Source organism: Copadichromis virginalis, linkage group LG22, assembly GCF_057382275.1.
Source record: "Copadichromis virginalis isolate Kocher_CV1m ecotype Utaka linkage group LG22, C_Virginalis_male_GT1.1, whole genome shotgun sequence".
Taxonomy (NCBI): domain Eukaryota; kingdom Metazoa; phylum Chordata; class Actinopteri; order Cichliformes; family Cichlidae; genus Copadichromis; species Copadichromis virginalis.
In genome coordinates this window covers 6402614-6419250 of record NC_140638.1, presented here as the reverse complement: position 1 = coordinate 6419250, position 16637 = coordinate 6402614, and the positions used below count along the sequence as shown (strand labels likewise).

Sequence of the window (16637 nt, the reverse complement as noted above, 5' to 3'; positions counted from 1 at the left end):
CTATTTTTGAAGACAATTGACTCTAAGTCATGTAGCACCAAAACCTCATTAGGCTGTTTTTGATAAAATTATAAATATACTTTTTTGCTGGTTTTGTGATTAAACACTATTGTTTTAAATTCGTTTTTTTAATTAAAAAAATAATTAATAATCATTTTATTTCGGTGCATAAAATGTCATATTTTACACCTACTTTTAGTTTAGTTTTAGTTAATTGTGTTAACATCGATTATTACGCTTTTAATCAAACGCAATACACAAAGAAATATACTTTAAAAGAATCGCGCTTTGATTTTATTTTGAAGAGTGTGGCCGGAAGCTGTTTAACTCAGCCTGCCTTGACTCCTCGGAGAAGAGCTGGAGGGAAAAAAAGGAAAAAACGAAGAAAAAAAAGGCATATCTGAGGGGTTTGAGGGGCGGATTTGGACAAAGTTTTCCAACTGTCCCGACCCGAGGAAGCTCCGGGGGGGTTGAAGGGGAGTCGAGTTCACCGGTAATTAACGCAGGACTTATTAGTCGGTTGTTAATTAAGTGTTTTTTTCAGTGTGTCTGAGAGCACCGTCGTCCCAACCGCCGGAAGTCTGCATGAAGCTGCGTCTCCTACAGAGGCAACGGCGTCGACGTTTTTTTTTCCTGTCTTCGTTTTTTTTTTTTTTATTCGAGACTTTTTTTTCTCTTTTTTTATTTTCTCTCAGCGAGATGAGCAGGGAGTGAGGAATGGAGGCGTAGGGAGAGCACGGATGTTTGTGTTTACTAAGCGGCGGGCTAGTTAAGCATATTGAATATACAGGCCTCCTTGTAGCTAGAGCAAGCCAGCGAACAAAAGGAGAAAATTAATGGAGGCAAGTTAGCTAGCTCCTCTCGTCTTGTTGCGTTTTTCAGCTAACGTTAGCCATGTTTGTGCATAACCCAGATATGTTATTACGCTCTTGTCAGCCGGTTGGGTGCAGTTTAACACATCTGTCCAGACTCAGTTCCAAAAAAGCACCCTGACTTAAACGATTTGTGGCAAATTTGTTTTTGCAATAATTCATAAAGCACAGCTAACGTTAGCTCGGCGCTAGCCATGCCACAGTTTTTGGAGGCAGCTTGCACCCTCTCGTCCAAAAGAAAAAGAGAGGGGGGGAAGAAACAAATGTCTCTCAGAACACTGAAACATTGACTTTGTACTGCACTAATAACGGCCCCTTGCATCTGATGCTTTGCTGCAGAATCAGGGAAAATGATTAAATTGCATTGAAAGCATTTCTTTTCATTTATTTATAGACCTTGCAGTTGCAGAGGGGAGAGGAGGCTCATGAAAAACAATGCAAAACATTTCATGAGTTATGCATTGCAAATGTTTTGCATGAAATATGGCGTTACCTCAATTGTTATTGTGATTTTTTTTTATGGGCCTCTCATACTCCTTTGCGGGGCTTACTGAATATCAGTTGTTATAAATTATTAAATGGCAGTTGGGCTTTACTAACATGTAATTACTTGCATGCTTTTAATGGTATGTGAGCAGGATTATACATGGCATTCACGGTCTCAAAATGTTTCAGAAAGCTAAAATAAAGTGCAAATGCATGCCAACATAGAACAATGAAACTTCCTTCTTTGCCTCTGTTAGTGGGACATAATCAGGAAACGGAAGATTACAGGTTGATTACTCATGAGATTGACAGTGGGTTTTTATTTTGGGTTTTTTTCAACTGTCAAGAAGCTGTGTGCACTCTTGAAGAGGGTGTTACTTTCACCTAATGGTGCACCCACATCCAATTTTGTTGCAAAACTAGCCTCACTGACATGCTGCTGATAAAACACGCACTCTAAGATTGTGCAATTTGTTCATGCTGTGTTAGGGAGTAGTAAACAAGTGCATGTGCTGTGTTACAGACAATCATTAAATTCTCAAAAACTGATTATCATTAGTGTTTTCTTAATTCTTGCTTCTGCTGCCCTCTACACCAGTGGTTCTCAAACTTTATGTGGTCAAAGAAAAGTAAAAAGCAAGACAAATTCAAGACCTGTATTTATGTTTGCAGAAAACAGGTTATCTGGAAGGAGGTCAGTGACAATTGTGCTTTTGAGCATGTGTATGTTGCTTTGCAGCAAGCATGTAACAGCGATCCATAGCCTTACCAGGCACTTCCATACATTCAAACAAATGTTCCCACTGGATATGGTTGAGATCCCAAGCTCTTTAACAGGGGGCGGTGTTTCTTCAGGAAGGGAATTTTTAGTTTGCAGGTACAGTTTTAGCATTTTTTTTATCTCCTCGCATCAAATTGCAGACAGTTTTTTAAGTAATTTCTAATAACAGTTTTTGTTTCTTTAGGTAGTTTGTTTGACTTATTCCACACAGTAAAGAGATCAGTGTTATCTCCTCTTAAATGTTATCGTCTTGCCTGTCAGTTCTTTTTTGTAAAACCAAGGGTATTTAATGTGGAATAATAGAGAAAATTAAATCTCAATTACTATGTTTTTGTGCAGTTTCAGTTATAATGTTTACTGGGCTGAGAGGGTACATCAGTATGATTTGACACAGCATTTGGAACCACTGGTTCCCTTCTGGGATTGACCATCTTTGCCTGATTCCTTTCACATCCTCCTCTGTACAAATCTTAATTATTTCAAGAAATAGCCACAACAGAGTAAGCTTAAACTGCTCAGATTTGTCACAGACATCTTGATTGGTATCCCTAAAAACAAAGGTTAGCTGTGTAGAAAAGTGGCTCGATTTAGTGGACTAAATTTAGTCTTAGTGCTGCATGCTGATCCTGAAACCGACGTGTTCGGTGTGTCAGCGTGCGGAGGAGAAAGAAAGGAACCGGACTAAGATGACTGAAATACAGCCATGCATGGTCTCATTTAAAAGAAAAGGAACGAAAAAAGGAGGAGCAGGACAGGTGTTTTCTAAGTGTGTTGCTTTTTAATTACAGAAATAATGGACGATTCCCATTTCAACTCATCATACTTTTGGTCTCCCGTCCCCACTGTACAAGGACAGGTAGACACAACCTTATTGTTGGAATTGTCTTGAATTACACATGGTATAGTGGTCTGTGCTGTTGGAAAAAATACCCAGAAGCACATCACAACCTGAACATGTTGTTTTTAACACCACTAAATAATGCTGGCAACGTTGATGAAGTTATTTGACTTATTGATGGGTTCACATGATCACTCCTGTCCCTCTCCTCTCTCATCTTTTCAATCTTCTGTTCCTGTTTTCATTTGCTTTTTTTGCATCTCACCATGCCTTCGTTTTCTCTTCTCTTCCATTGTTTCTTCCTCTTCCTCTGTCTGCTCTTATCTAACCCATTAACTCCTACCCTTCACTCTCCCCAATCTTCCCATTCCTTCCTCCTTTATTCTTCTTTAATTCCTTCTGTTTTTACTGTCGTTAACCTCTCATTTTCTGTCTCATTTGTTCTCCATTTTCCTTTCATGACACACACTACGTTTATCGCCACTCTGCTTGTGTCATCTCTGGGTCATCCTGTTTTTTTCCCGCATAAACATATGACTCTTCTTCACATCTTTCTCTTTCTTCCTGTCTTTTGTATTTTTATTTCTTTTTCAACTTCTTCCAAACACCCTCATCCTATTTCCTCTTTCAATCTGCCTTCTTCATCTCTGGCAAGTCTCCTTTCTCCTTCCCTTACTGTATCACACTCCTTTGCCCCCTAATTCCTACACCCTTCCTTCTTTCCTCTCTCCACTCCACACTTCTGTCTAGATTGAGAACGCCATGTTCCTGAACAAGGCGAAGGAGCAACTAGGTCCAGAGAAGGCCAGCGCGCCCTCCTTTCCTCACTCTTCTGCGTCTTCCACTTCCTCCCCCCACTACCCCACGGCCGTACTCGCCATCCCCAGCTCAGTGGATGGAGCGGCTGGGGTACGTGTGATCCCTAAACAGGAAGGAGGCGGAGGCAATGTAGGAGGGGGTGGTGGTGGAAACAGCGGACCCCTGAGTGCGGTGGGGGCACACCTGCACCAGTCGCACACTTCCCAGAACGTCACCGTTGTGCCTGTTCCCTCCACGGGTATCATGACTGCAGGTGAGTGAGCAGCTCTGATGTTTTCACCAACCTGAGTCGTAGATGATTTTTCAGTTTGTCTTTTTTCTTATTTTGCAAATTGTGAAAGAAAAATTCTCTGAAAAGGTCTATTAAAAAAACTTGCCTGATTTAAATTTGGCCAGTCTCCTGTTCAAGATCATCTTCTTGTGCACCTCTGGATGTTTATTTGATCTTGGTGGCATCCCTGTTATGTCTGTTTGCATGTGTGCTTCAGTGTTACAGAATTTTTAAAAGACCATTTTAAAAAAAAAAAGAAAAAAAAAAGGAAAAACTCATCCAAATGTATTTTAATTTTAAAATATATATTTTCCCTACTTTATGGCAGTAACTGGTAGTATTTTAATATAATTCTACAAGACTGCATGAATGCACCTTCAAGGTGTCTGTAAGTGATTATTAAAAAAACTAGAAGAAAAACAAGCTACTAACTCCATGGTTTTTGAAGGGAAACATATGAGATGAGATCATGCTGTCCTAATGTGTCCTTGGGCAGGACAATTCACCTGTTGCCTACTGGTGGTGGTCAGAGGGCCCGGTGGCACCAGTGTCCGGCAGCCTCGCCTCTGTCAGTGCGCCCCAGGGCTGCTGTGGCTACAATATAGCTTGCCATCACCAGTGTGTGAATGTGTGTGTGAATGGGTGGATGACTGAATGTAGTGTAAAGCGCTTTGGGGTCCTTAGGGACTAAGTAAAGCGCTATACAAATACAGGCCATTTACCATTTAATGTGAGAAACATGAAGCTAAAATTAACTACAGCACCTCTTTTAAAAAGGAAATGGCAGTGAGAACATGTAAATGTCCCCAGGTGAAGCTAGACGGTCAAAAATCTGCTATGTTATGCTCAGTCATTTGAAAAAAGTTTGGGATGCAGGTGTTCTTCAGATTCCCAATACTGGCCCAAAACCTGGCCCCATCAAACAGTACGCGATGACGTGATGACACGCACCACAGATCATGTTGTTTGCACTTTTATGTTTTTCATCAGACTCCTCAGGATGTCATATTGGAACTTCACATTAACAGACTCATCCTGGGAGTGCAGCAGGCACGGCTGCTTCCTGACACCCACTCGAGACAATGGTAGCAATTCCATCAGAAGTTGCTCTAGAAAAAGCGAACAGTTCTTTTTTTATTTACAGAAGCAACATGTAGCAGCACAGAGCATAGGAGAAGGGCAGGAAGTAACAGACAAAGGAACAGAGTTGAAAGTTAGTCAGTTTTTAAAATAAAACCCAGCAGGCATACTAAATGTGTTGTTTCTGAAATGCTTTAAAAGTGTGCCAGACACATCACAGTGGAGACACTCATCATGTCTTACCCTGGAGAACGATATCATGGTGCGTATGTTTAAAAACACACCAGGCTTGCTCGTGGTCTCACTCCTCATCAGACATACTTGGAACTGTGGACTCGTATAAAAACCGGTTAGCTGTGGACTGCTTGGACCCAGGTCTCATCACCAAGCATGTACCTTGATCAGCTTGAAACTGATGTTTGCTTTCTGACACAGTTTGATTTCCTGCGGTTATACACAGTGCATACCGTGTAAATAATCAGAATGAGAGCAATACAAAAAGAGCAGCCATGTTGGAAGCTGTCTGCAGATCCCATAAAAGATGATCTCAAATGGGAGTTCAGCCAAATTTAAACCAGGTAAGGTTTTTGGTTTTTGAACTCTACCCATATTTGTTGGTGTCACAAGATATGTGCATAGGAGTGAATGACACTGTACATATTAATCTACAGTGGCTACTAATCACAATCTCAACAGGGTTCTTTTTCAGTTTCCATTTAGGTGTTAGTAGTAGTACTTAGTGTTAATATTAGCAGTTTTATCCCTTTTTTATGCACAGCTTGTATAAAAATATTCGTTAAAATCTTTTGTATAAACCTTAGCAAGTCTTGTGTTAGTGCTGTAGCTTTGTCCTTTATAAGATATTGTGTGGCTTTCAAGTTGCAAGGTTGAAAATTAAAGTTCTTTTATCACTACATCATCCATTAACTGTTAGTTAGAATAAAAGCCTAACAGAGTGAGATCTGGACAGCCAGATCACAGTTTTTCTTTTCCTCTTAGCGGGGTTAGTGATCACCACCCCACAGGGCACACTGGTCCCCACCGCCTCCACGCAGTCTTTTGTAGCTGGACACCCCACTGCCACCACCATGATAGTGTCAGCAGTGCACCCCTCAAATTCAGGTAATACACAGGTGCAGGTCACCATCATTTTAATAATTTCAACGTAAAAAAAAATGATGAGGCTTAGGGCTTCTTTTTACCATTTTATTTTAGACACTTGATTCCTGTTCCCACCCAAATGTATTCTTGCAATTGCACTGTTACATCCATACACAATCAAACACATCTGTGTATCTGTCTTATGTAAGGTTTGGTGTTGAGCTGTGCATCATAATTTTTCCAAACTGTCCCTGTTTTCACTCAACACTCCCTGTTTCCTTTCCCTTCTTTCTTTCTTAATTTTCTCTCATTTTTAGATAAGAAGGATGACATTGCTCCTGCTGTTGTCATGCCGGCACCATCAAAACGAGGCAGGAAAAGCAGACAGGTGATGAGCAGGGTGGCTGGAGTGGGTGGGGTCCTCCCTCCAGGAAGTGATGCATTAATACTGGCACACCTTGCTGCTGGTGGACAGGTGAATTTTCTATGTTCTTTCTTTTTTCCTTGTTTCCTTTTATAAAACCAACTGTGAGGCATTTTACCTTTACAACCATAAGTACTTTTTTTATTATTGTATTGTAGCATCACGGTGGCGACCCATATGATCTGTCAAATGATGAGGATGATCACACTAACAAAGACGGACCCAAATCTTACAGGTAGGATAAAGTGCGTTAAGTTTAGGAAAATATTAATGATGTTTTAGATACTTGCAGTTTTTTCTGTGCTTTGTTTATCATAACTGTTTTCTTCTCTTCTCCTCTCATTCCTTGCCTGCCAAGGTGTCGGATGTGCGCAGTGACGTTCTTCAGCAAGTCAGACATGCAGATCCACGCCAAGTCCCACACCGAGGCCAAGCCCCACAAGTGCCCCCACTGCTCCAAGTCGTTTGCCAACTCCAGCTACCTGTCCCAGCACATTCGTATACACAGCGGGGCCAAGCCCTACACCTGCACGTACTGCCAGAAAACTTTCAGGCAGCTCAGTCACCTACAGCAGCACACACGGTACTGGGCCTGAGTGTGTGCGTGTGTTAAAATGTGTGCATGTGAACATCTGTGTGGTGATAGATAAAGGGAAGAAGGAGTGGTGAGCTTGGGACTTGTCTGGGTTGTTTTGGGGAGTGCTGACAGTGTAAAGCTCTTTCTGCACAGTCAAAGTATCATCTTTGAAAGTCCCCAAAACTTAAATTATTTCATGCCTCTTAACCTGTTATTTTTAAGTACTTGTCTTTGACCATTCATTCTTTTCTAAAAACTGGGACCCACTGTGAGAATGGGAAGTCAGTTTCCTGAGTCGGTATCTAAAGGTAATTAAATACAACTCCTACACAGTCTCACTTACAGCTGCAATATTTATTAAGTTACAATGGCTACCTGAGGTTCATCAGGTATGGGGGCAACATATCCATATTCCTATATTAGATATACCTGTTCAACCACTTGTTAACACAAATATTTAATCAGCCAATCACATGGCATACTACTACTGAAATTCCTTAATTCTCCCAGCATTCAGTCAAAGTATTTTTTCCCTGGCAAGTAATTTACTAGTGATTTAAACAAGAGAAAAAACAAGTTCAAATGCACCCAGGCACCAGGTCTCCATTTGTCCGTGTCTGAACTGGAGTATAACCCAGGCTTTAGTCAGATTAATGTCATTTGTTTCCTTATATATGTAGAGATTCAGATACTCAGTATTCCAGCAGTAAGTGAGACAGGATGATTGAGTTATATTTAAATGCCTTTTCTCACCAACACACCCGTCTGTCACTCAGGTTTCACCAAAATAGGCATCCCCTTTTTGTTTTGTTTCAGCATCTTCTCTAGATGTCTCTGTTATTCAGATGTCTTTATTAAAACATTTTCCTTTCATTCTCAGCAAGATAAAAACGAAAACATTTTTTAAGAATGCACGATACAAGTCTAAGTACACTTTGCATACTAACTGTATGTGCTGTGCCTAAAAAATACATCCTGATATACAGTTTTTAACCTGCATGTTTTACACCCCTTTTTACTGTGGTAAAGGCGCTAATCGGACACTAAAATTAGTTTTCATTTTACTATATTTCATTAATTGTGACAATATGAGTGATAAATCTATCTCCCATCCAGGCTGTCACCTTTCTGATAAATGTGTTAATTTTATGTTGACCTTGTCATTCACCTTCATGCTTTCATTTCCCTCATTTCCATGCACTGGGTTTTCTCTGTGGGTTTCAGGCCATTAATTTTAAAGAGGAAGATGTGCTCCGCTGGCCTGGCACTCATCTTGAATTTACATTTTGGTTTGACTGCAGCAGACTCAGACATTCATAGATACACTACACTCACACTTCACTCAAAGTAGTGCACACCAAAAGGAGAGAGAGACTGCGAGAGAGAGAGAGAGAGAGAGAGAGAAAGAGAAAAGCGTGACTGTGCTTGCTGTATGTTTCGTTCTGTGTTTTCACAACTCAGACACAGCACAAAGAGCACACTGTCAAACTTAGTAATCTGTGATCAATACTTGATCGATCAGATCCTTTTAGCTTAAATGCATGATTTGGTCTTCGGCTCATTATGAAGTTTGGTCATGCTGTAGCTTAAAAATCTCTCGCTGTTTCTCTCTCTCTCTCTGTGTTTCTCTCTCCCTCCCACCCCCTTAACCCTCCAATCCCGGTTTCCCGTGTTAGAAACCACACTGAGGCCAAGCCCCACAAGTGTCCCCACTGCTCCAAGTCGTTTGCCAACTCCAGCTACCTGTCCCAGCACATCCGCATCCACACCGGGGCCAAGCCCTACACCTGCTCCTACTGCCAGAAAACATTCAGGCAGCTCAGTCACCTACAGCAGCACACACGGTACTGGGCCGAGCTGGGCTGGGCCGGGCGGGTTTTGAATGTGTGCATGTATGGGAGCAGGTGCATGGAGAGTTATGTCACTGTGCTTGTGTCCTTCTTTTTGAGTTATTGTGTGTTTATAGTATCTATCAAATCTGACATGTACTTTTTTTCTTTTATAAGATGGATCTGTTCTGCCCACTTCCATATTTTAACTCTTAGATGCTACTGGAGTAGCTCAGCATGCCTCAAAGTTCAAAATAATCCATATTTATGTTTTACTACAAACATACACTGAGGTGTAAACCAGATTCAAATGTTAAGGGTGAGTGACCCATAAAAAATAGTTTTCAGCGGATGATAGAAACAATCAAACCACAGATTAGCTCAACCTAATGGAAGGCGAAAGGCTGTTACAAAGCTAGGCACTACCACCTGAAAGGACAGAAGAATGTGGTTGATGTGTGATCACTGGCATGTATTAGCAGCCTAGTTTATCTGTTATAAAACTTTATTTCATAGCTTATTGCTTCATCATAAAATCCCAAAAAAGAGAAACGTTTTGTTGTTTGGATTAGTGACGAAACATTCCTCCCACTGAAAACGCTACGTCCACATGAACAGAATCGACTTTTTGGGATTTTCTTACCTGGATGATTGAGCATGCATCAAGACACTTCATGATAAAATGTGCTGAAAAAAGGATGTGATTTTAAAGTGCACAAATAGCAACCAAAGGTCACACTATTCAAATTTACCAAAGCCGTTTCCTTCTCGAGGAAGTGAAAGTAGAAGTTTGAGAAACTGCAACATGAGGAAGCGAGGGGCTGAGCTGATCTAGAAGTATCTTAACTTTGTCAGTACGTCAAACTTGACATCACCTTTGTTTTGTTTTGACTGTGATTTCCCAGGATTCACACCGGTGACCGGCCGTACAAGTGTAATCATCCTGGCTGTGAAAAAGCTTTCACTCAGTTGTCCAACCTCCAGGTACTGAATCTACAGGTTTTCTCTTTGCCACTGACATGATCATTACTTTACTAAGGCTCTAGTGCTACTAGCATATATTTACTTGCAAGCCAGTGGTTCTCATACTCATCCAGGTTCCACAGGTTGGGTTTTGTAGACAAAATGTACAACCAAGTGTGATGGAGTAGTAGATATGTTGATGCTTACCTTTTTTTTCACAGAAATTTTATTTTGGATCATTTTTCATTGTTAATAATTAAAAAGAGATTTAAAAATTCAACATGTTGGCCAATATTTTTTTTGAGAGACATATAAAGCACAAACAGGTCTCCCTAACAATTGTTATATGAAGTTAATTATCAGGCTTTCCTGAGATAATGGGACAGTGAAGTTTAAAAATAATTATGTTTTATTGTCACAGGTCATGAATTACTAATGTCTCCTTTTTCATTTTCATTTATCAGCTTTAATCCCGATGCTGATATTTTAGCAAATATTGCCTGATATATCAGCTGGACTCTAGTCTGAAAAGAGTGATTTTCTTGCCTTTTCTATTGTAGTCAAGATCAAATTACATATTACTAGTTTTTACATGCCTCTTTTATTTATTTATTTTTCCATCACAGTCTCACCGTCGGCAGCATAACAAAGACAAGCCGTACAAGTGCCACAACTGTAACCGTGGTTACACAGATGCTGCCAGTCTAGAGGTTCACCTGTCCACACACACCGTGAAACACGCCAAGCTGTTCTCCTGTGGCCTCTGCAACCGATCCTATACCTCGGTAAGACTTCTGGTATCTGACATGCAGTTTACTGAAAGTGTAGATTTGGTTGTACTGCAACAGAGAAGACGTAACAGGAGAGAGTTGGCAGGAATTGTACTGCTGGTTTGCAGATGCTTTACTGTTAATACACTATTGTTTACAATCCATGAGTCTGTCTGACATGCATTATATGTAGAGCTCTAATGAGCCTTTTGTTCTGATCTCAGGTCTTAGAATAGAATAATATAATGATTATTACTGCAAAGCACTGATCATCCCTCTCTGCCAAAATCATTGTTCGTGCAGTTTAAGCCAGATGCTGTATAGCAGCTGGTACTGTTAATGTATCTAGTAATTATATAATTATGCACATACATCATCAATGGGCACAGGCATTGTGTCTTTGGGTTGTTCATAGAGCAGGGCGATATGACCAACAATATTTATCACGATATACATTTGAAAATTTGCGATAACGATATAAGTGACGATATAATTGACACTAGACAAAATACTTTACAAGTCCACAACTTTATTTGTGCAAAAAAATAATAATAAAAAAATCAATGTATTTTCACTTAAACAAGCAGCTGTTTTTTATGTGCATTAAAGTTATATAAAAATTTAACAGTGCAAATGCAAATTCCTCGCTGACAGTTTAACCAAAAGGCATTTCCAGTGGAAACTGGCTGACATATCCTCAGCATAACCATGTATAATATCCACAAAACTTAAAAAGAGGTTATACACACACAATACCGTAATATTATGTTGAAGCACAGCACGTATCACTCCGCGAGGCTCCTGCCTACGATAGCCGTAATGCTCCGACAATCCATCAAGCGGTGCGGCTTCGTAGCTTAGCAAAGTCGTACTGAAACATTTGACAGATTTTCAAGCGCCGTGTATATAAAATCGTTTCGAGGTCAGTAAACACAACCAGAATTCATACATAAGACACACGGGATTATAAGGGGCTCTGTCGATTTTCACAAAAATCCAAGGATTGATTTTAAGTGTGCCGTATTTTCCAAAAAACACGGTAATAACGACGGCCCGCTAGCATGCTCTACCAAAAATAGTGCTTTGTTGTGTATCTGACGGACGAAAGCTAAACCAGTTCCACACCACTGACGTTGCAGCATTTTTACAAACCAATTCTGGTTCATCCGTTTCATTCAACGATCCGCTTTCGCCCTTCTTATTCTCCGTCGCCGCCATGTGCGTATGTAAACAAAGACACTATTTCATTTTCTTATAGTTGCCCAACATCATACCGGTATTACCGTGAACGGTATGATATGGCTCAGCCCTAGTTGTTCATAGATATTTTGGGAGTGTGTGAAGGATATTTCTTCAGATTGAACACAAATGTTCATTTAGTCTTCAGATGGCACAAATGTCTAATGTGGATTAAATTATTTACCCAAAAGCTAAAAAAAGATTAGCTTCACTTTCACATCCAGATGTTTTGCAGCACTTTTCTGCCCAGCAGCAAAACTCATTAACTCAAAAATCATTCACTATAAATATTAACGCTCTCAGGCTCAAATTAAACGTTTTGTTGCTAATGCACAACCAAGTCCTGCAGTGGTACTTCTGAGTAAAAAAAACTCATAAAATATGTATGTGGGGTAATGAGGTTGTTAGTTTTTAACTGTTGCCAATCGGCAACCCCTGCCTTGAGAGGGTTAAATGGCTGGTTAGTGATGCCATACAACCACAAAGCTATATTAATAGTTTAAAAAAAATCAAAACACATTGTTCCTGTTTTTCTTTCCTGACATCATGTGTTCTACTTCTGTCATCCGTTCTCCAGGAGACGTATCTAATGAAACACATGAAGAAGCACAACCCCGACCCATTAACAGTGGCAGCAACAGTAGCTGCTCAGCAGGCCCAGGGTCTGACACCAGGCAGGGGCCGAGGCCGCGGTCGAGGGAGAGGTGCGGGCAGAGCGAGCCAGCTCCAAAACCAGACGAACCCTAACAACAACCAGAACCCAAACCCCGGACCCCCAGGCAGCTACCAGCCACAACAGCAACCCACAGAATCTGTGGTCCCCTGCCCATTTGATCTACACCAGTACAAGACAGTGTCAGCCAGCGAGATCCAGTACAAACCAGTCACTGTGGCAGACCTGCCAGTGACCCACAAAGACCTCTGCCTAACCGTCTCCACATCAGCCATACAGGTGGAGCACATGAACTCATAGGCTGCGTCTTCCTGCTCTGCTCGAGGGATTAGTCGAGTAAAAATGGTCCATATGTACAAGTAATTTAACTGTATTCAGTATTAGAGCCTTCTTAAAATCAGGGGAAAAACAGCTGATTGGGTGAATTTCTATAATTCAGATCTTCTATTTTATTGACACATCACTGAATTTGAAAGTGTAAAAACACTAGTGTTTTCAGTTTAGACTTCTGTAGCTTTCAGTGAGATTATTTTTTAAAAGCGGTTAGTCGGGTAATGCAATACAATCATGGATAGAAGTAAATTTGAATTCACCCACTTAAGAAGCTTTGATGCTGAGTACAACCATAAATTACTTACACAGATATTTTACAGTGTGCTTCTTGATTCCTGAGCCCACTTGCCATGTATCTCTCAGTCCTGACTGAGGGATCTTTGGAGGATAAAGGTGTAAAATATCTGTAAAATTAAAAAAACTAATTTCACTATTCTTTGAGCAGTTATGGTCCAAAGAATAGTGTAAATGTTGAAGACATTCAGATCACATTAATCTGAACATTCATCACTTATTAGTTCAAGCCAAAACAAAAAAGGAGTGAATGATGGGAGACTGTAGAGATTCATGAGAGCATCTGAAGCAGCGGTGCAGAAATGTTTAAACAGCATCTGAAAGGCACAGTCAGGTGTCACAGACTACATCAGAAACACTGAATTGGAGCTACAAAGGAAAGAGCAGCAGGAAGAAAAATGAAGCGTGCGTTTGGGAAGTCTCGCTAAAGCCTGCAGCCGAATCTCAAAAGTGTACATTTCACAGATCATGATGTCCTTATTTACACCCACCTCCTCTCAGAGGAGCGAGGAAACATTTCCCAAAGTATTAAATAAGATAGCGCGATCGGTCAGAGAATGCACTAAATGTAAGGAGTCCACAGCAGGAACCACGACAGAAAGAGAGAAAAACGGGGGTGGGAGGGGTCATAACGAAAGCACTTGATGAAACTTACTTCACGCCTATGTTTTTCATCCTTTACCTTTTTTTTATATATCATATGTATGTATTTTTCTACCAACAGAGAAATGTGTGATCAAACAGAAAGCAACGTGAGCGCATGAATGTGATGGAACAGAGAGAAAAGTCCTAACAGAACGTCTTGGTCCCTTTTTTTTCCTTTTTTTTTGTTGCTATTCAACTGTTTACTGTCCTCGAATGACTAAGGCAGCCCAGTTTGTTATTGTCAGGATGGTTGTTGGGAAAATAATGATTGTGTGATGAAAATGGCTGACAGGTACTGTTATTAATCTCTTTTTTTTAAAGAACTTTTCATACATATTATTACTACTTCCATTATAACTGTATTGCAAATGTTATCCACATTATTATCAATCTGAGGCATTATGATATTGCAGTATGCTGTACATAAAATACATAGAAAAGACTTTTTCATCTGTAAAAGGGAAGTATGTCTTGTGTAAAGCATCTATGAAAACTAAAGGAAATCAAATTAACATGTACCAAATCACTGGCAGTGTCCCAGGTCAACTTTAAAGCTGACGGGCTGTGAGATCGTCACGCTCAGCAAAGTGAGGAAATGACAGGAGAATAATTGTTTCCTTTATCACAACCACAGCCACCATCTACAGACTGTGAAACTGATCTTAATTAGGACGTAACCAGAGATGAGTTAACTAAACCTCATGTGTGATAATTAGGCAAAGAATTAGGATGTATCTATTTGTTCCCTTTTGATGTCAGTGAACTCTAAAGCTCTGCCTTTTAAATCATATAAATACTTTTCTAAAGTCTGTCCTCATAACTTAATCCCAATGGCAGGCAACGGCGCAGATATCGTACCAATATCAGTGAAATGCAAGAAGAAAATTAGCAGGGACTTTAATTAGTCATTTAAAATATTTTTGGGCATAAGGGAAGCACTTTGGTAAAACTATCTGTAATTCCACATTTATGCTTTTGTTATATAGGTTCACTGTAGGGCAGGACTTGAGTATTGTTCCCTGGACTAATGGAAATTGGGGCAACAGTGTGGATGAATTTATACAGATTTTTAAAGTAACAAGTTTTGTACTAAGGAAATGAAAAAAACTTAATTATCAATGAGCTAAAATGGCATTCTCAAGTCTCCTAAATTATTCCCATTTCCAATTACTCAGTCATATAATTGTAACACAACAGATAATTAGCCAAATCTTATATTTATCAGTATCCCAGTGACATTGATGGTGAATATGTACCAATATTGGTGGATCCCTAATACATTATAAACAGGGACCACTGAGGCTTCCCAGAGGTGCAGTTTGGCTAAAATATGTAATTCCACATCTGTACAGGTGTTGTTGTGCTAAGTTTACTGTTGGGGATTGATTCCTGAACTTATGGGAAAAAATGGTCTCAATTACTCAGAGAACCATGTTAATACTGTAACCATATGATATTTAAAGCTAACGTATCCATGATACATCTGCAAATAATTAAAGCATGATTATGAGAAGCTGTGACCTTGGTGACCTGGGACACCGCACACGCCGTCTCTAACCAATCAGAAATGTTCAGGATGCCCATACAGACGGCTGATTGTCTCCATGTATACTCCTTGTATTTCATTGTGTCTTTTTATGAGAAATAACCCATTCTCAATATTCTTGTTAATGTTATTACCAATGCTCCTGATAATACAGTTAACTGCCCTCTTATGCTACACTCTTCATACTGTATGCACAGTTACACCTCTTGCTCATCTGAACAGACTGTTTCTTCCCTTATGGAGAATAAAGTTCAAAACCTGTTTATGATGAAAGCACTACATTTTTTATTGGTATTTTATTAAAATCAACAGTACATATTATTAATGAACATTTATAATGAAAGTTTTGGCTGCTCTTTTGCTACAGCATGTAGCTCCACGTGGTCAGTGTATCCTAGATACCCAGGGTAAAGATCAGGGGGTATTTTTCTCAAAACTAATGAAGGTGAATTTTTGATTCAGGTTCAGGGAATCTGTGATTCTACCATCCCCACGTGGTTTGGAAATTGCAGTGGACTATGCTGCAAAGGCTTAGCAATGGTATGAAAAGGATTCACATGCTTAGAAGACTGTCTACACCAAGACCTACAACGTGATGTGTTTCTTTTAGCTCCATTTATAGAAAAACAATGCTTTCGCTAGGAAAGCATATACAAACTGCACATGGATTTTTATAGAGTGTACGTGTGTCTTACCAGAAGCAGTCCAAAGGTTTCTGTCATAACAATTATTTATCAAAACAATTAAAAAGAACAGATTATATTTCTGTAAACATAGCAAACCATATCAAAGCATGTAATTTAATGTTTTACACTACTTCTTTCAGGCGTTTTAAGCTGTGTTTTAAGCTTTGGAATAGAAATGATAAGAATATAAGTCAATGCGCGTTTTTCCCCCAAACAGTTGCCTTTTGCACCTCCGGGCCACCGTACGATGTTTATTTTAAACAATGTAGCTAAAAAAAATTGATTATAACAATTATATATATATTTAATTAATGTACTTGAAAAAGAAAGCGATTCGTATATACTAAAATTATACGACTTTTTTTTTTAATTGTTTCGTTTGATCATAAGTCAGTTAGAATTTGGCCTTT

At 39.7% G+C, this 16637-nt stretch overlaps 1 protein-coding gene across 4 annotated transcripts; it reads left to right on the top strand.

The window, feature by feature from the left end:
• The first annotated feature begins 327 nt into the window (after positions 1-327).
• Positions 328-15804, top strand: znf384a (zinc finger protein 384 a). 4 transcript variants are annotated; one of them, XM_085445523.1, is made up of 11 exons: positions 328-493; positions 2928-2995; positions 3728-4049; positions 6147-6269; positions 6566-6723; positions 6831-6907; positions 7031-7255; positions 8926-9093; positions 9984-10062; positions 10668-10826; positions 12628-15804. In XM_085445523.1, exons 2-11 carry the CDS (start codon positions 2933-2935, stop codon positions 13021-13023), a joined length of 1770 nt encoding a protein of 589 aa, XP_085301649.1. In that variant the 5' UTR covers positions 328-493; positions 2928-2932; the 3' UTR covers positions 13024-15804. The 4 variants fall into 4 exon arrangements, with proteins under 4 accessions (XP_085301649.1, XP_085301650.1, XP_085301651.1 ...); XM_085445524.1 differs by lacking the exon at positions 6147-6269; XM_085445525.1 differs by lacking the exon at positions 8926-9093.
• Positions 15805-16637: the final 833 nt, after the last annotated feature.